General features: G+C 36.0%; 1 protein-coding gene across 6 annotated transcripts in view; it reads right to left on the bottom strand.

The window, feature by feature from the left end:
• DPYD (dihydropyrimidine dehydrogenase) overlaps positions 1 to 20,861 on the bottom strand; it is a 316,870-nt gene that overhangs the window by 215,219 nt on the left and 80,790 nt on the right. For all 6 annotated transcript variants that reach the window (XR_003076346.3, XM_025152950.3, XM_025152951.3 and 3 more), the window contains 4 exons: positions 14,693 to 14,854; positions 7,245 to 7,441; positions 5,020 to 5,101; positions 1,832 to 1,919 (listed from right to left, as the gene is read on the bottom strand). Coding sequence is in view for 5 of the 6 variants with exons in the window: in XM_025152950.3 (XP_025008718.1) it covers positions 1,832 to 1,919; positions 5,020 to 5,101; positions 7,245 to 7,441; positions 14,693 to 14,854 (529 nt within the window). In the remaining variant the exon portion in view is untranslated. The remainder of the gene's footprint in view (positions 1 to 1,831; positions 1,920 to 5,019; positions 5,102 to 7,244; positions 7,442 to 14,692; positions 14,855 to 20,861) is intronic.

The raw sequence follows: 20,861 nt of genomic DNA, 5'->3' as shown, positions 1-20,861 counted from the left end.
AAGAAAAGAAAAGAAAAGAAAAGAAAAGAAAAGAAAAGAAAAGAAAAGAAAAGAAAAGAAAAGAAAAGAAAAAGAAAAAGGAAGAGAATATGGAGTTTCTAAGGAAAAACAACTGTTATGGGGAGTCCATAAATGCTCTATTGTTAATAGATTTGATCCCCAAATTCCTTTGGTTCATCCTCCGTCTTTCACTACCAGAATGCATGACCACATTGTTTACTAAAGCTCTGCCTCTTTGCTTAGTGTTTGCATGGCACAATACTTACATAAATGGTTTCTGGTTAAAAATGTATATTAGGATGACTTTATCAAGAAAATATACCTACATATATAATACAGTTCAAACCTATGTGCAAAATTCTCAGTTATCATAGAATCATAGAATTGCTAAGGTGGGAAAGACCCACAGGATCATCCAGTCCAACCATTCGCCCTTCACCAATGGTTCTTGATAGACCATGTCCCGCAACACAACATCCAAATGCTCTTTGAACACCACCAGGGTCGGTGACTCCACCACCTCTCTGGGCAGCCCATTCCAGTGCCTGACCACCCTTTCAGAGAAGTAGTATTTCCTAACATCCAGCCTGAATCTTCCCTGGCGCAGCTTGAAGCCATTCCCTTTAGTCCTATCTATTTTGCCTTATCTATTTTGCTAGCCTTTAAATCAAACATTTTAAATGTCTGAGTCATAAATTATGGGTAAATCATGCTGAGACTCCAAAAACGATGGGTAGATTCTCAGAAAGCAAACATTCATTAATCTGTAATTGGTGAGAATTCAGAAAGCAGCTTAAAAGACAGATTAAAAAAATGAAGAAAATATGCTGGTCCATTGCCTTGCATACAATTATATCAAAACATCACACAACAAAAATTCCTCCAAATAGATTTCTAGCAATGCGAGGATTTAGGATTAAATAAACTACAACAGTCTGTAATCACATGACAGAATAGACCTGCAAAGATTATACCACATACCCAGATGGTAAACAACAGTTGTTGCTGTACTAAGAATTACATCTCTGTAATCAATAATAGGAAGGAGGAACAGTTGGACAACTTGTTTCCTATTATGTTCACTTAGGTAACATCCAGATCAATAAAGAACATTAAGGCTCATACCAACTGCAGATGATGCCTGCTCAACATGCCTATCATATGGTAGTGATAGGTCCAGCTGTACTTCAAAATACTTGTAAATGGATAACAATTCTGATCTAACATTAAAAAGAAGCAATGATTCAAACAGGAGGCAGGTGTAGGACTTCTTAAGCATATGAGAGAAAACAGACCTACGATGCCAGTTTTAGTATAACTCAAAGTCAGCTTATTTTGTCAAAGTATCCCATAATTACATTTTGCTACACTACAGCGTATGTAGAAAATGCTACATGCTTTATATAAATGAAAGAAAAAGCAATCAAGCATGGTATCACTGCCTTCCATATAGACTCAGTAATTATTTGGGGATAGTAAGTTGTTCACAGAAATTGAAAACTGAACTTCTATATCACTTTTAAGCCAATAAGGCAACAAATTACAAATAATTTTGCAGTTCATCTATATTTGAAATATTTAGATTAAAAACAACAAGGCATTCTACTAAATTCTTTACTTACAAATCTATCATACACATTTGAAAATTAAAACAAAGTGCTATATTGAAACCTCAGCTGTAGCTTCTTCGAAAAATAAGTAAATCACAATATACTGTATTTTCTTAATATATCAGGTTAAGGTAGTCTAACATCTTGTTACAAGTCTTAATTTATTCTTGGACATCCATTTAATTTAAAGATGACAATACAGGAAAATGAATTGTTCTTACCTATTCCAATGAAGACTGCTTCATAGCCATCTTCTTTCAAGGTACGGAGTGTCATTCCATCCACAGCAAGCCCTTTACTATAAATTATCTGAAAGAGATAATTACTTTTTATTTGATAATATGAAAATAATTTCTACCGTGTCCTGCATACTGTACTGACATCTTACAGAATCTTCCAATGAACTACATTTTTTTTAATTATTATTATTATTTTACTCTAGGCCAGGTTCAAAAGGACAGATCAGCTCTGATTTAAGCAAGTGGCCCAAACAAGATCTGGGCAAAATGTAACACCCTCATGCGCAGCCAACATAAGCTAGCTGGTTTCTACTGTAAGCTAAAAGAGATAATAAAGCAATCTAAACAAACATAATCTGCCCATGAAATGCAATACTGAGGTAAAGCTGATACTGGCAGTTTTCTACTGTGAGTAAATAACTCTATTCAGTGTTGACTACAAAAGGTAGTATTTCTGAGTGAAAATCAGAATTTAAGAAACATGATGTTGAAGCAGGAATCCAGCTTAGGGAACATGCGTGCTAAGTGGAACAATCACCCCATACAGCAACCAAAAAACTCAAGCAATTTAAATCATTGCGGAAACAACAGTGAAAGTATGAGTTGCCTACAGAGAAGTAAAGAAAATAAAAGGCACAACTATTCTGTGTTAACAAGGGTTCTGAACAGGCAAACAAGCCGTGCTTTTCCACACACTATCAGGCACTTGGTGTTTGTGCAGAATACAGCATCAGGCGTTTCTTTGTGCTGTGTCCTTGAAGCTCAAGGCCTGAATTTTGCTCTGAGACCACTAGCTAGAACATTTTTATGCCAAGAAAACACTTGGCAAAGTAAATGGTGTTTTTGTGGATTTAGACATGAAAAATTGGGCCAGAGATGGACAAGTCTGAAGAACATTCTGTGGAGACTGCAGCACTCCCTACTTACTAGTAATGATGCCAGCTAGTCTGTGCAATAAGCTAACAAAGATTTTCAAAAATAGAAAGGAAATCAGTTTGGATTTGAATTTGCAATTGTTTAATTTTAATTTAGCAAACCTAGAATTCAGTCACTGACATTCATTTATTGAATAACTGCATAGTAACCTTCGACTTGCAATCTTGCCTTGAGCAGCCACTGCACAGGTGGCTGAGGGTCTATAGCTGTTTTGAGAATGGAGAGTTTGCTGTGCATTCAGTGAGGCAACTATAGCAGTCCCCTGTTGGAGGTCATACAATTGGAGATGCACACACCTTTTGCATGTGTCTGTCAAACCCAGGGCTTTTGAGTGCTTGTGATTCTTCTTCTGATACTCTGTACTTCTTGACATGGTTATGTGTCTTTATCTCCCACCTTCAGACTCTCTGACTTGAATGCTTTCCCCAAATTTTTGATATACCACTTATGCATTCGCTTTATCAAAATGCCAAGCTCCATTGTATAAGAACTGTGCTTTGTGATCTGAGTTCAGTGTTCATGTCGTTGTACATCTTGTTTGATGTTGAATCTACCTATATTCCATTTAGTGTACTTTTGAAAATGTGCTTTCCTCATAGCTGAAAAATGATAGATATAAAACACAGCGTAGAATACCTAAAACACAGACTCTTTTTTTCTCTTTTGTAGACTTAGTATAATTTCTATCAGAACTGAAAAAGCCAGGTACAGTTGTAATCCTTTCAAGAATACAGGCTAAAAGCTCACTGGCAACAAAAATGCATTCCATAAATTGTCATTACATTTTTTTTTATTATCCTATTGTGTACATATGTTATGAAAATCTAATGAAGGAATTAAAATGGCAATATTGTTTTATGTAGGGATTCATAATACTCCTAGGGCCCAGATTTGTAATTCTTATTCACCTGACTAATTCTTACTAATTTCAGTAGAATTACTTGAATAAACAGCACTGTTGAACATTTAGACAATGCAGCACTTTCATTTGAAATGCTTTAAATAAACACCAGAAAAATATTTCCAGCTTGTAGAGGAATAAAGCTAAAGTAGTTAACGAGCTTGCAAAAGGGTCAATTGCAAATCAGTGGGAGAGCTTGGAAGTAAATTTATACTGAGATTTTCAGCTGCATCTCAAAAGAACAAAGGACTTGCACATCAGGATGACATGGTGGCTCACCTTCTGGAGACTTTGTCATAGAAGAGCACTCTGGGGAACTGAGTTTTGTAGAGGCTTCCCAGGAACCTGTACCAAGCAACTTTGTTTACAATAGCCTCAATGCTTTGTGTACAGAATTCCTAACAACATGTCCAATCTGTCAGCCTTTAAAGTTTGCTTTGTAATCCAGGAAGAGTGAGAAAATGGATCTGTAGCATTCAAGACTTTCTCTTACACCTGGTCATGATGAGTTTCTCACTTGGTTCTTATGACAACAGTTTTTACAATATGAACAGCTTTTGCAATATGAAGATTTCTAAAATATTTTCTTGCTTGACTGAATGCTGTATTATTATGCTAAAAATGTTTTTACCCCTCCTGCTACTCTAAAACTTGTTTCAGTGATGCATTCTGTGCTCATAACTCCTATTAAAATGAGCAGCCCTCATACATACTAAAGTTTCACTTCAAGCCCTATATTAACAATAGAGTAACATACCCATTATTTACAAACAATACTCATTTAAAAAAATAATGTGGAGTAACTGCTTTCTAAGAAGCTGAATGACTTCTATTGTTTATAATAAATGATCCCATTAACAATTTTATAATAAAATGCATCAAATTAATAAGGTAACTTATATATAGGACTGTATTATAAGCCATTAAGGTAAAAATTCAGAAAGAGGGAAAAGAAGATAAGGGAAAAGTATGAAATATGAATGTCTTAAATAGTGCCAAACTTGCATGAAAAAACTCGATTAAAAAAATCAAATCATTCCAATAGCTACATTGAACCCCTAAAGCAATTTAGGAATTTGTTTCTTACAGACAATTAATCACATGCAGGCATGTCAGATGAGAACTATTGATTGCCCTTTTCTAAACTAGTGGCATTCAGATGGGAGACAGACAAATGCCCTGAGCAAGAGGAAGCATCTTCCTGCCTCTGTCTAGTGCAGCTTTTAATTGTTCTTTACTAATGTGCATGACATTTTGCTGTTAATTTTTGGCAGACTCCTTGTTCTTTTTTTTTCCTGTGAGCTATACATAGGCAGGATATATTTTTCATTACCTTCACTCCGAGATCCTTCATAAGCTCAGCTTCAAAATTCACTACATCATATGGCAATCTGAACTGAGGGATTTCAGATGCGCTGAAATAAATAAACAAAGCTTGTGATACACTTCCAGCTATAAGGAAGAAAGGTGGGTGATTTTTTTTTTTTTAATTATTATTTTAGTTGTTAAAAAATCAATACTTATAACATACTTTAGTTAATTCAGAGGTATTTGAATGGAAATGTTTTTGAGTCTTGGCTTTTTTTAATTGTTAAAGTGACAAAATAGCACTATTCAAACAATACTAAAAATCCAGATCAGAAAGGCAGTAAGTTGAGGCCAATCCTGCACACACTGTTAGATCATCACTTAATGGATGTTAAGCTCTGGTACAAAAAAGCTTCAGCTCCACTCCTTTTGTTCACTAGTTATATTTAGCAGTAGAAAAGTTATATAATCTTTTAAGACGAGGTCTCGTAGCTAGAAAAGCAAGGTGAGCTTCTAGTAATCATTCAGTAAGCTATGCAAAAAGAATAAAATTTTCCCTACCTAAAAATGTTACTAATATGTTATTTTAAGCAATGGTACTTAAAACTGTACCCTCCTCCATTTCTGCTTCATACCTTCTTTACGATCTTTCAGGACGTACAAAGTCAGTAATTTTCTATCAGCTCTGTTCATGTCTGTTTTTTTTATTTGATTTCTATTATTAGTTGACTTTTTTCCTCTTGATTAGGATTAGGGATGACTTTAAGGTCCAAGCACCACAGGTCTCCAGTAATGGAAAATTGTACCAGCACAGAATCCAACTTCGTATCCGTTGGTACAGATCTTTATCTCCAATGAAATGACACCTAAGGACGTGCCAGTTCTCTCTTATGGAAACAAGTTATAGGTAAACACAATGAAGCCCTATTTTAGATATTTTTACTCAAAGGAGATAGAAAGATTGAACATGGAGAACAGTGAAATTTTCTCCCTAGATATTTCAAAACTTTGATTTAATCTGATGTCAAATTAATGGATCAATAATTTCAATAACAAAGCACAGGTACAAGAGATGGATTTCAGTTTTATTTTACATCTTGCTAGTGACAACCCCACCTTTATGATCCAACATTGACAGGCCAGAAGGATTTATTTATTTAGTTTCACCAACTTTAATTATTTTGATAATAAATTGATGTTCCTCCTTATTGTTTCTCATGCTGACAACCTTGCATCTTTTCTGACCGATGCACAAAGAAAAATGCTCTAAATATCAAATATAATGGATATGTAATGACAATGCAACTTTGATAGGTCATGCTGAGCAAAAAAGCTTTCTGAGGAGGAAAATAATGTATCAGTCTGATACAATAGAGATTCAATAAAAAAATCTAATGAAAAAAGGAAAGTTGTATTTTATCAAGATGTCTATGCTTTTGTTGAAGGCCTGTCATATCTCTAACTATTAAAAGAACTCAAAAACAGACCTGGCTGTGTTATGTCACTGTCACAATTTGTAAATGCTTTTTCTCTCTTACTAAAAACTTAGTTACAGTTTCATTCTATGGGATTTAAATCCTTTTATGGCAACTATTTCAAGTGAAAGAGCTTCACATAGTTAAATACCCATGCATTAAAGCCATGATAATTACATAGCATACTTTTGAACCTCACTGTGAAAAAAGCAAGTAATCAGTCCAACTTTTCCAGCATTGATTCTCTATCTTCCAGAGCTCTGAATAAGTATTTGACATTATGACATTATGGATCAAATTCATTAACAGTGTCAACTCTATTGATTTCAGTAATGCTGCAATGAGAAAAATGTGTGCATCACCCTACTTTCTCTTTGCTACTTTTAACATGCTTACAAAATAACAAGTGGCTCCATCCTCAAGGTGTAAATTTTAATTTTGAATTGGTATCTCAATGGCTTCTGAAATACTTTCTCTTTTATATAGCAGTTCCAACAAGCTTGTAAGATATTAATTCAACCATTGTTGAAGTAGTAAAAATTCATTTTCCAGTACAGAGAATATGATACTGAAACTGCATCATGCAAATATCAGCCAAGTGCTTACCATGTAGGCAAAATGCAAAGGTGCCTTCCTTTGTGTTCTTTACAACTTGTTGAAGGTTGAAAATTGCAGGGGGCTGATCTCACTCATTTACATTTTAAAGAACTACTAATTATTTCACTAGGTAGAGCTGCAAGTTCTTGTTTTCGATGCTTATTTATTTATTTATTACCTTAAGCCACCAACATACTCCTGCTTTTCAAATATGGTGATGTTTGAATAGCCCAATCGAGCCAAAAAGGAAGCACAACTTAAACTTGCAGGCCCTGCACCAAGAAGTGCTATTTTCACATGATAAGCTTCAGGCATATCTTCTGGAGAAGGCAAGGAAGGGTTTCTGATCTGTGGAATGTTCATGGCTTTGAACACCTGAAAAGCAATACATTCAACAGGTTACATACATAGTTTATATTCCATCTTAAAATTTTGAGTAACGTGGAGTTAGTTTCCAATAGTACTGCCACATATCTTTGACATACTATTTCAGAATGCTTCATAAAACATTATCAAGAGTCTCATTCGACAATGTGTGCGTTTGTGAGGAATGCTATAGTTAGAGTTTTGTACTTCTTTTGCTTTAAAACAGTCTGAAGTCAGCTCTTTTACTACCTTAAACTTTAAAGAGAAGATGGGACAAGTCTGACAGCAATAACATAATAGTAACACAAAGTCAGCCAGATGGCAAAGAACATCTAGAATATCAAGAATTTCCTTCCAAAAAAGATTCAGACTACTCTTTTAACTACTAAGAGAATGTTTTTCGAATAATTCAAAGGATTGCACTGCTAGTGAAGGGGCTCTGCTTCTTCCAGATACATTCTCTGTGATCCTGCAAAATTACTTATGGTTTGAGAGGTGACAGGCAACCAACACATCACCAGATGTCTTTGAACTTTTACTAGAAAATGCCTCGTCTTCAGCATTGTATTTTCACAGTTAACCCCTACTGTAGATTTGTCCTCCTACATAGTTCTAACATTTCAGATTGACTGACCCTCTAATTCAGATATCAAACTACTTCATAACTTAGTGTCCAATGGTCGTAGGTATACCTAAAGTTTAGGCTGCTCCCTCTATGCCTCAATTCTTCAACTGTTAAATGGAGATATCTCCTCCATTCTACCTTAACTGCTAAAAGTACTTGGGAACAGCCTCTGACCACTTCTCTCAGCACAAAATTCTTACTGCAACATCACATTTTATTTCAGATTTGTTCTAAATTAGTTCTTTACACAGCCATAAAGGTAAGAGGATAAGGCAGAGGTATTCTGGCAAGATTTCACTGTCCTCTGCATGTACATACATCAGCAGGGAAGGAATTGACTCTCTACCTTGTATAATTTGTAAAAAGTACAAAAAAGACTCATGGCCCTTCTAGGCTACTGAAGATCAGGAGCATGGAAGAGTAGAGTTATGTCTTCATTTTATTTTAGATATTAATGAAAGTGCACAGATCCCAAAGAATATATCTTGGTAGCAAAAGCACAGTATTATACCAAAAGGATAAAAGAGTTCATTGCATTGGGATTTTGAGTCCTATCACAAACACTTCAAGGCTGCCCTTGGATACTACCAGACTTTTTCCCACCTACTTCAACGCGGGACTGCATTATAAAGCACTAACTAGCACTTTAAATTATTATATATTTTTATTTGTCTTATTAGTTTATGTTTTTTACTATCCTTAGAATCGAAGAAGCAGATTTTTCAAGTTAAACATTGACAATTCCTCTCATGAATAGAATTTTTCATTTATGTTTTGAATCAATGTTCATTTTCTTCATACACACTTGAACACCCATGCTAGGTAAACCAATCATTAGTTTCTTCACACACACACCCCCCCCCCCCCCCCCCCAAAAAAAAAATTCTGTGTCAAATTCCACCAGTATTAGTAAACTGACAGCATTTTAACAAACTGCAAGAAGCAAGAGACATAATTGTTTTAAAAAAAGAATCATTTAAACCTGACAATTCATACAATATAGGAAGATTTAATTAGTTATTAATGGAATTTACAGGCTGAAAAGTTTATATTGTACTGTGAAAATAGACAGTGATAATAAAAATGCAATACGGTATTTATGAAATGTCTGCTTTGTTACATTCACATAGAGAAGGCTTGAATTATACAAAATTTCTATTAAAGTCTCATGCAGTCGTTTTAAAAGGCTACTCAGTGATGCAAATTGTATAACTTGCATATTTAATGTCTACATTGAACACTATGAATATGCACATACTTAATAAATTTAGTAATGAATTTGCTTTGCTGATAACATTATTTTTATATTTATTATTCAATAGTCATACCTTTCAACTAAATGTTATACTAAGGCCCAGCAGTACTGTACTACTGTGTTAGGCTTCAGAACCAAGCACTCATGCAGGAAATACTAGTAGCTCAGGACGAATGGTCAACTTTAATTCTGCCTATTTGCAAATAGGTTGAAACTGCCTTTATGCAGCAGAACCAGCTTGTGTGGCAATATCTTGCCATCTGGAATTCAGTGGCAGTTTTACATATTAAGGCTGGCAGGGTAACTGTGTGAAAATAGCAAACTGCTTCAGTGAATTTCAAAAGATTTTTACTCACCTCATGGTTAAGTTTCACTACACCGTAATTCATCTAATTAAATATCACTGAATTCTTCAGTACAGTACTTTGGTGTACAAAGATAACTGTCTTGCTAGTAAGTGTTCGATACCACATTACATGCAATTGCCCTCTCCAATTTTTTTTTATCCTATAGTCCTACTAAGTTTAATCCTTTCATCTTGCTTGTCCAACTTCCTCTCAAAATGTGATTCCAGTTTTGTTTGGATGAAGGTTTTGTTTGTTTGTTTGTTCTATATTTCTTTGCAATCAAATCACTCAGAAAAATGAGACTATCTAGTGAATTTTAAAGCTCAGCCTTTCAGCAGGAAGACCCAGACATCAACCCCGTCTTTCCTTCCAGTTCTCTCACACAAACAAAACAAAGTAATACAATGCTGTAGAAAAGTTTATACGACTTGCCCAAACATCAGGAAGTCTTCTGTGCTGGGCCTAGGAAGTCAAAACACCTCAGATTCATCACTGAACTATCATGCACTCTCCATCAAAATAATAATAGATTACAATCTGACTTACAGTAGGAAATAACTTAAAGAGGTGCTACAGTAGAAGCTAATGCCAGGAAATAGAGCTGTCTTTCTGTCTGACCTGCTGCCTCAGCTTTGCAGAGCAGTTCTCAGACGGGGCAGCATGCCCACCTCTACAGGCGGTGTTGAGGAGCCTGCAGCCATGTCAGGGACCACAACATTCCGGGTGCAGCATGGCAGCAGCCCAGAGCCAGCCAGCAGCTGGGGCTCCAGGAGAACCACCACCTCCTCTCACTTACATTAAGACTGACCAAAGATGTCAATGTGCAACTTAGAGCGACCCTGGGCCCACGGGTACAGGGCCATCCCACTGGGCAGCCGCTGCCTCCTCAGCTGCAGTGGGTGAGGGAAGGAGAGGCCCTCAGCACAGCTCTCCAAGCCCACTGCCCTGCTGAGGTGCCCCAAGGGTAAAGGCAACAGGAGAAAGAGTATTAGATTTCCTCCTCCAATTGCTTTCTGCTGTAACAACAGCCAAAACACATCTCCAAAATCACCAGAGCTGTAGCTGATATGAGTCTCACAGTGCTAAATGATCTAATTTTAAATTGAGTATGCAGAGATTAAAATAATACATTCTCTATTTAGATCGTGCTGCTCATTTCAGAATGATTAACTGGAAACACGGGAGACCCTTTAAATTCAGTAATACCTTCAGAAAAGCAAAATTTTGAGGGCTTCTTAGTAATAATACAGCAGAATGAAATAGACCATGTTTCCTTTTCTTCGACAGCCTTACAAACTTGTGTTCCAGTAACCAGTAATTTCAGTTTATTTTGTGGGACTGACAGTCATATAGCTCATGCCCACATGTATTGTCACTGCAGTCTCAGTATATTTTCTCTGAACTTGTGTTCCAAAAACAGAGATGTTTTCTGATTCTAAAGTACTCGGGCAAAGGAGACAGATAAAGACATTAATATAATTTTGACCTGTGCAGCAGCAGGTGTAACCTGCGCTTGACACTCATCATTTATAATAGTGAGCTTTTACTCCATGTTATTCTCTAGATGCAACAGTTACCGTGGTAACTGTATCCCAGTATACACATTCTACATCACACATACAAGGGACGTTTCCTTTAGTATTTTTGTTCGCACTTGAACATTTAATTGTCAAAATCCACATTTTTTCAGACTGGATTATAATTTATTTTGAAAATGAGGTTAACATAGTTACAAAGCTACATGGAGGGGTAGAAGGAAACTGCACATGGTGTATGGTGCCATGTTTTTTGTTCTACCATATGCAAGACAAATATTTAACAACTGGGGAGTTTTATCTGCAGTATGAACAGATGATCGGTCATTGTTCAGAAGCACAAAGGGGCATACATCTTACCCACATATTTTCCATTTTAAACCTACATTCCTGCTTTACTGCAATTTTATCTTTTATCTTAGCTAGCAGTTGTGCCTTCTTATTATTGCTCTCTCTTGCAATGCAGCAAGTGTAAGATCCTCAGACTAAGTCCAAGGAAAAAAAAAAACAAAAAAACTAGAATTGGCTTTATGCACAATGAAGTTTTCAGTAAATAAGTCCCTGTGGGACAAACTATTATGCAGTGCATGTGAATTATCATGCAGCTCTCATTAACAGGACTACGTGTTGCATACCTAAATCACACAATTTGCCAAGTTACTCATATATGTAAAGCACTGAACATACTTCATTCACCATATCTGGGCCAACGTCTGTATTAGCAGTCACAAGTATGATTTTCTTCAGTATTTAAATCTGTATTTTAATAATAATTACTTCATGGAAACCCTCAAACTATTGGATTTCCTTCAATTATACATATATTCAATGTAAAAATGAACTGAATGAAAGCTAAAAAAGTATTTACTACTAAAGTGACTGCCTATTATTTCTAACTATCAGTGCACTACATATGACAGTACAAAAATTGTAAGGAGAGTAAAATTTACCAAAACGTTATTTCTGTTAGAATGCTAAGTAAAACTGTACACTGATTTTATTTTATAAGAACTGTTGACACTGATATATCATTTAAACAAACTTGGAACATCATGAGGAAAGGCAATCTGACCTATTCATCCTTCTCACCATTTCATATCAATCATTGTGCTAGCACTGAGCTTTTTTAATAGATTTCTAAAGATTCTTGAAGAAAAATGGTAGATATTTAGCATTATCTATCAAGCCATAATTCCTCTCTATTAATCATAGCATTAGGCCTAATAGGAGACACAAATCAAGTTTTACCAGATATTACTTGCATTTGGTTCCTAAACAGTAATATTTCACTTTTATATTTATCATCTACTTGACAAATGTTTAATTTTTTTTCATTATAAGTTTTCTGCCTTTCAAAAAAACATTAAGTTTTTACATATATGGAATAAAAGCCATTAGAAGCATTGATAAAATAATCTCTTAAGTGATAAAATTGAAATATTCAATATATAGGTAGAAAAATACAGCTCAATGTCTACAGCCTCATTCCTGCAAATAAGAACTGTGATTCAAACTATACTGATTCTTACTTTTGTATGTTTAAATCCCATGCACATTTAAGTAGATAAGTACTTAAGTAACAGAGGCTACAGAAGGTTCAGCAGCAGTTAACAGAAAAGTTTAAAAGGTGCTCCAGAAGCTTTAAAATCTGCTGGCAAGAAGAAAGATGTAGAAATAGATAAAGAAACCTGCAGCAGGTAGCAATATTTGCTCGGTGAATCACGACCCACAACCATTGAAAAGAGGGTGTGAAGTCTACAAATGACAGCAGAATAAAAAACTGTTCTTACAGACGTATCATCTGTTTCTTCCAGATTGATTTACATTTCTATTTTGGTCTGTCCTACATTTTCCCAGTCTTTGTAAAGGTGACTGGCATTTTGTCATATGTTTGTAAATATGACCAGTCAAATGGCTCAAGATAAAGAAAAGGGGCATGATCAGTAGTTATGGATTGTATAAAATAAGTGATTTTAATACATGCACATGCCTTTTTTTTTTTTTTTTTTTTTTCCCATAGCCAATTTTGTAGGCTTCCTCACTTGCATAGAGATCAAACAAGAAATTTTACACAAAGATACTTCGGGCAGATCAGAAGAGGTACCAGCTGAGGCCATCAATTTGATACATCTCCATGCCTTCAAAAGAAGTTAACAAACAAGATGTAGTCTCCACCTTCTTCATGTAAATCTCAAGCACTAAAATCTGTACAGAGGCATAAACGACATGCATTGCTCCCCGCAGAAACCCTTGAAGAGACATCTTATCATCAAGTGGCAAGTAATGACCTTCTGTGGCTAAAATTGTAGAATCATAGAATTGTTAGAGCTGGAAAGGACCTTTAAAGGTCATCTAGCCCAACTCCCCTGCAATGAACAGGGACATGCACAGACAGATCAAGTTGCTGAGAGCCTGGCCCAGCCTGGCCTTGAAAGTCTCCATACATATTTACATTTACTAACTCATAAATATATAAGTATATACATGTGTGCACCTACATATATCTATATAGATGAACTCAGACATCTATTTCAGGACAACTTGAATTTCTTTATTTACACAGTTATTGGCAAAACAGATCAGTAAAATGTCTAAATCATCTGTAAGTTTTCCTTGGCCCAAAAGAAAATACAGATGCACACTAATCCTGCACATGGGGGAGAGGGAAATAATGAGAGAATAGTTTCAGGATCTGCCATACATTTGTCAGTATGTACCATATTACATTACATATACATGTTAAGGAGAAATAAATGACACTTTTTATTTTGTCTGTACTACTAGCAGCACCTGAAATTACTAAAACACACCCTTTCTGAGAAGTAAATGAAACAAATACCTGAGCACGGATATCTCCTTTTACTGTTGATCCTCAGCCTTACTTATATTTGAAAACAGCAATTTTGGGGTAAAATTTAAAACAAAATTAAAGTTTTAATCAAGGAGATGAGAAAGCCAAGTCTTTCTGGATAGTAAATAATACCTATCAACTTATAATGGGAGCGCAGTTCTCCCTTTACCACCAGACCTAGCATTCTTGCAGTGTCAGGCTTCACAGAGAAGGGTTTATTACAGTCAGAGAAGAAGTTAAATTCTTTTGTAGGAGCTACCATATGCCCAGAAGAGTGATGCAAGCACTCAGTGTACAGCTACAGATGCAGGTACTCTTAGTCTTTTTCCGTTTGCAGCCTGCTTCAGTAAGATCCACATTTTAACCTGGTTTATATAAATCTTCGATTTAAAATAATTTAACTGAACGTCTAGTGTTTTTTGTTCACAGCTGATGTTCCTTATGATCCCATAAAGTGTTCCATTAAAAAAGCAGTTTTAAGCTTCTGAATGTGCTATTAGATAAAGGATAATTATTTTAACTTCCTACGTCTTTATTTTATTAATACATTTTTTTTAACTTTTTTTTAATCATTAACAAAGGCATCCACTTAGACAACATTATTTGGTAGATACAAAGCATTTCAGGCATTTGCAAGTCCCACCTACCTCAGTAGCAAACTGCTGCAATCCACCAATATTAATTGGTCCCTCCTCAGTAGCATACAAATTGCAGCCACCAACACAAAGGTCTGATGTAGGACACACCATTCCACATGTCAGACCAAGTGGATTGTCAGAAAAAATCATTTTGGCAGCTCCATAATAGTTCTGGAGAAAAGAATAGAAAAAAAGAAGAGTCACATATCATGGAAAAGAAAAATCAATAAGAAAGACAAAATATGTTTCAACTTACTAGTAGAATACTATATAAATATAATAAATAATGCTGACATTATTAAAATGCAGCATGTTACACAAAACTTCAAAGGTACTGCAAAAAAAAAAAAGTCAACAGAATTGTTGATTACACAAAGAAAACACTTTTCTTTTTAGCTTGCAAAATTATCATAACCATCTTCAGACTTAGGTAGTTGTCGGATTAACAAATCTGTGTTAGAAGACTACTGCACCTGCAGTAGATACTTGTAAATACTTTCTCCATTTCTAGGTTAATTAGGCAGCAGCAGAGTTGTAACCTTTTTTGAAGGTCTGACCAGACAGTGCTAGTTAGACTATCAGTTCTTTATGACACAAGGAATGAAAGGTTTATTCTACGCATCTGTGCACACTCTCTGCAGATATGCCTCTACATCACACCAGATCAGTGGCATCAATTGTCCCAAGCCTGTGATTCCTATGTAATTGCCTGTAGATTTGAGCTACTGAATTGTTTGAACTCTTTTTCATCACTCACAGGCATATAAGAGCAAACGCTTATTTTTCCATTTCCCTAAGCAGCAAAACAGGGGATTGATTAAAGAATCAATGTAAAATTTACAATTTAACACATACTCAGTATTCAGTGTACAGCTTCAGAAAAGAAATGGTTTCCTGATGTATATGAGAACTAGTACGTTTAGTTCCCATAATAAAAAATAATGAATAGTCACAACCGTACAGCGTCTGATGTAGTCAGAAAACCTTTTTTTGTTTGTTTGTTTTTTACACTGCATAATTCTCCTGAAAGGGAGCATTAGACAAAACTTCAGGACTGAAGTCTTATTTAGAGGGAGAGAACTACTGATGAACGTTCTATACTTATATAACATTTATATCACTGAAATTAAGGTGTAATTAAAGCAAACATTTAACATCATATTTTCTTCTGTATGGTAAATGTAAAAGCTTATTTAACTGTAGGCTCTGTTTTTGTCTTTATTTTACCACTTCTCTCACCTCCCTCTAAAAGACTCACCAAGGAAAGCCCATAAAAGCATTATTAATACTGGAGTTTCTTTTAAACGCTGCTGCAGTTCAGAAGACTGCAACACAGTATTTCTTAGAATTAGCACACAACTGAGGTTCCACAGAAGTTTATTAGTTGAGAAATTAATGCAGGGATCTCGTTTCAGCTGTTTCCAAACCAGTAATAAATGAGGGATGAAAGAACAGCATGTATTCTTGCACTTCTTCCTCATTCCAATCTTCAGTAATCATCACCATCATGAAACTGTTCCTATAACAAATCTCTTTATCACCCTGTCCCAGGGCAGATGATACAGAACAATCCAGGTACAGAATTTAAAGGACATGAAGGACTCAGCCACAACAGTCCCTACCCAATGTCTCAGTCTTATTGTGTGTCACGTAAGCTGATGTACTCAGAAGCATTTAATAAAAGTGAATACCACAGTGAGCAAGAATCCAGTTATGAATAAAAAGAGAAGTATCAAGATCTGACAGTATAACAAACAATGGGCAACAGGACTTCAGGTAACAGAAAGCTCAAATTCATCAAAAGGCATATGGGAAGACTGAATGTAAAATTTTTGAAGTTAAATCAGACGCTAAAGACACTGCTAGGAATTCCCACAAGAATGTCAATTTTTAAGAAATATATTTATAGACAGAATTGGAACTTTTGCTCACAGATGCACAGCATGAGAGCCTGTCCACCACCTGGAAACACAAAACAGCTACCCAGTTGTATTTTCATTGGGCTTTTTCAGACACTATTAAAATCCATTGAAATTCTAGTCCTAGCTAAACAAGAAAACCCTTCACAAGACTGTTCTGGGAGAATTTCTTTCAATCATTCTGCCTGTAATACCTGTGGGCATTACCATGCTCAGTTCTCATTTATTCCAACATGAAGAAGCGTTACATAAACATACATTCCAGATATCAGCAAAACCTTTTGCTCTGCCAGATAGATGTTACGAGTTTTGATACATCAGAGACTGCAAGAGCTGCTAAAAACAACCAGTAAAGACATTATAAGCTCAATTCATAAGCTAAAACACAGAAGTCTAGTTAAAGTCTAGTATCTAGTCTAGTATCTCTGGCACAACCATGCAGACAACAGAGGTGACAGTGAATGTAGGAGACCTATGCCTTTCTGAAGCAGCACTGAGAAGCCAGCCCAGACACCACAGAGCATTTCAAATGGCAACAGATTCCTCACACGATCAAATCTAGTCATTCCTTTTCCACTCCAAAGGGAAAAATCACAAGCTTGTACTGAGGATTTTCCTTACCAACTCGAAGAATAAATAGCTTTCAAAGAATTTTTAAGTTTGATGTCGCCCAGCATATGAAGATTTTATTTTTCCTTTCTTTATTGTTAGGGATTATTATTTTTATTTTCTAATCCAAGCAAAACAATTATTATAATGTACATTTTTTATTTAGATAACTTCATTACAAATTTCCTGAATTTTTAGGCTTTTTAATTAAAATAAATAGAAAACCTAGTTATTATACCTAAAAAGTACATCTGTTAAATTATATATTAAAATTTTAAATAGGAATATCTGTTAAGTATGTAAGGCTCTCACACTTGAGCTGTGCCACTACAGGCAACGTCAACACAGCTGGCACATTTTATTTGCTCTGAATATTCAAACTACTAAAATTTAAGTTAAATTTTACAGAGCACATAGATAGGACCAGGTTCATTGTGGATATAGGAATGAGATCATGGGTTACTAACTAAGGGAACACCTAGAGAAACATGCCTCAGGACATCATGTAAATTCAGTAAATAAGCTGGACTCAAAGTCCTGATGGGACTTAGGCCAACTGCTTCTGGACTCCTAATCAGGAGGAAGGATGGAGGAATATAATAAGGCAAGGCTCTCATTTAGGGAATTATGAAGAGCTGCTGCCATGATCATGAGCCACTGATGCTACCACTACTATTGGCGTCACCTGAACAACTGATGTTTAGGAACCCTCACCCCTTCAAGAGTACTGAAATACATACAGTACATTTTATCACACTAAATATAACAATCACAGCGGTTGGAAGGAACCTTTGGTAATCATCTAGTCCTACCCTCCCGCTAAAGCGGGTTCCTTAGAGCAGTTTGCACAGGAAAGCATGCAGGAGGGTTCCAAATATCTCCAGTGGAGATTCCACCACAACCTCTCTGGTCAGCTTGTTCCAGTGCTCTGTAACTATCAATGTAAAGAAATTTCTCCTCATGTCCATATGGAACTTACTGTGTTCCAGCTTGCTACTTGTCCTGTTGCTGGGCAGCACCTAAAAGAGCCTAGCCTTATCCACTTGGCTTCCACCCTTTAGATACTTATAAGTATTGATACGATTCCCTCACAGTCTTGTCTCCTCCAAGCAGAACAGTTCCAGGTCTCAGCCTTTCCTAATAAGGGCTCCAGTACGTTAATCCTCTTTGTAGCCCTCTGATGAACGCTCTCTAAAAGTTCCCTGGTTTTACTGAACTGGGGAGCCCAGAACTGGATACAGTACTCCAGGTGGGGACTACTCACGGCAGAGTAGAGAGGGAGAAACACCTCCCTCAACCTGCTGACCATGCTCTTTTTAATGCACTCCAGGATACCATTGGCCATAGGGGCACACTGCTGGCTCATGGCTGACCTGTGGCCCACCAGAACACCCAGAGCTCTGCAGAGCTCATATCCAGCAGGTCAGCCCCCTAACCTGTACAGATGTGATTATTCTTCTCCAAGTGTAGGATCCTACATTTGCCCTTGTTGAATCTCATCAGCTTCCTCTCTGCCGAATTCTCCTGCCCGTCCAGATCTCACTGAATGGCAGCACAGCCTTCTGGCACATCAGCCACTCCTCCCAGCTTTGTAACATCAGCATTATTAAGACATCAGATAAGTGTATCAAAGAGTATTTCTCTTCTAGTCTTTCATCTGTAAAGTTTTAATGATAAATTAATTAAAAAGCTGTCACAACTGAAGTTCAAAGCATTCCACTTATCTTTTGGGAGAAGGGCAACACTGACAGCAGGGTAAGCCTTCTGTACTACTTCACTAGCTGTTCAAAGGGGGGACACCTCTAAAGATGAAGGGGAAGTACAGGTTAAGTGCTGACTTAGTTTCTACATCTGCCAATGGCCACCATGTCAATTTTACCATTATTGAACTTACATATGTAGAAGTGTTGTAGCTCCCTAAGTGTCCTATTTCACGCCCTGTGCTAGCTTCCACCTTCCAAACCAGCAGTGTAACCGATGTTCTAACTGATATTGTTCACCGCCAGCGACAGAGTATGGCCTCATGCTGTCATTATGACTATACACAGTGGTTTGAGAGCAAGCCTGTCTGCAGCCTTTGTAATACTCAGCACGGGGATAAGGCAAGGGCAGGGCTTCAGGAGTTCTAAGTCACTTCACTTCTTTGTCCTTTATTTATTTATTTATTCTGCTTTCACTGTGCTGATTTATTATCCAATGTATCAAACTTTATTTAAAAAAACATTTTGCAATACTTTGCAAAAACTGAGGAAAATAAATTCTAGGAAGCTACACTAAATGGTGTTATATAGACTGTGTAATAACACTGCAAACCATCATTTACTGCAGTAAAAATGAGTATTTCCGATATATGTGCAATAACTTTAATGATTAGTTTATGAACATTTTGGGGCTTATTTTTTCCCCAAATTGAAAATATATATTAGTGATCATTACAATTACTAGTGACATTTAAAGCAGAATACTCAATTCATTATTGATCATTTTAATTTCAGAAAAACAGGGTGTTAGCTAGGCTGCACACAAATCAGACGAGAGACACAAACACAGCAAGCTGGTAACTACACACTACATGCAGTACATGAGAGCAGACAGAGTTAAAGGCAGGCGAACTTCACTAAAATCACTAAGTTACTCCAGCATATGGAATGATGCAAACTACCATAATAGTTTGGAGTGTTTTCTTAGCTTCTGAGATAATAAGATGACTCAGTTGGCTAGCTTCTTACAAATATCACAGAGGAAGCAAGTCTAAAACTAGAATGAAACTAGAATGTTTCCAAATTCTTAAATGAGATAAATGTCTGCTCATGCCTTTGTTCATAGAATTTTTTTTCCTGTGCACTTCCATAGAAATAAATTAATCTAACTGGATAGGATGTTTTGTGGTTTCCTACATCAAAATGTCAATAAATACTACATTGCTAAAATAGGGAACAAAAACAAGCCTTAAACAGACATCAATAATCAGTGGAAACCAGGCAGAGGAGGATCTCCACATGTATCATTTGGAGACATTATATAATTTGCATGCAAATGAGACTGTTTTTTGCTTGGGAAAAAAACTATTAAAACACATAGGATCAATACAGAGAGACCAGAAGAAAATTGCATTTACATCAGGAAATGCTTATAGCATCTTTTCTTTCATTTAGTTTAAGAGCTTTTTCTATAAATTCCTTATGCATCAGGGTATTTTGACACTGCAGTTTCCTCAAAAAAGAGATACGCATTACTGTGCTTTTTGTAATAAAAATGGAAACATTGACTTCATCAGGATTATGGGATAGAGTGAATATATTTAAAAAAGAAAAAAGTAATTTCCTTTTCTTCTGGGTGAAGCTTAAAAAAAAAGAGGCATACAAAAAAAAATGTGGCAAAATCCCACCTCCATCTAACTACATTCATGCTTCACAGTGACCTTAAAATTTACTCACTTTATTGGATTAAAATATGTCCATATACTGAAGAACCACTAGTTAAAGTACATTGTTGTATAAGTAGAATTTTTCACATTGACACACACCAGTTCAAACATAACAAGAAATGCCCCCGGTCTGTCATCTCGCCACCAAAATATCTTTCAAGAAGAATGAACAAAACATAACAGCTAACCAAATCATACATATTCTATACAATAATGTGGATGA

The sequence above is a fragment of the Gallus gallus genome, chromosome 8 (genome assembly GCF_016699485.2).
Source record: "Gallus gallus isolate bGalGal1 chromosome 8, bGalGal1.mat.broiler.GRCg7b, whole genome shotgun sequence".
Lineage (NCBI taxonomy): Eukaryota > Metazoa > Chordata > Aves > Galliformes > Phasianidae > Gallus > Gallus gallus.
The sequence above is the reverse complement of the archived record's forward strand: the minus strand, read 5'-3'. Positions and strand labels throughout refer to the sequence as shown.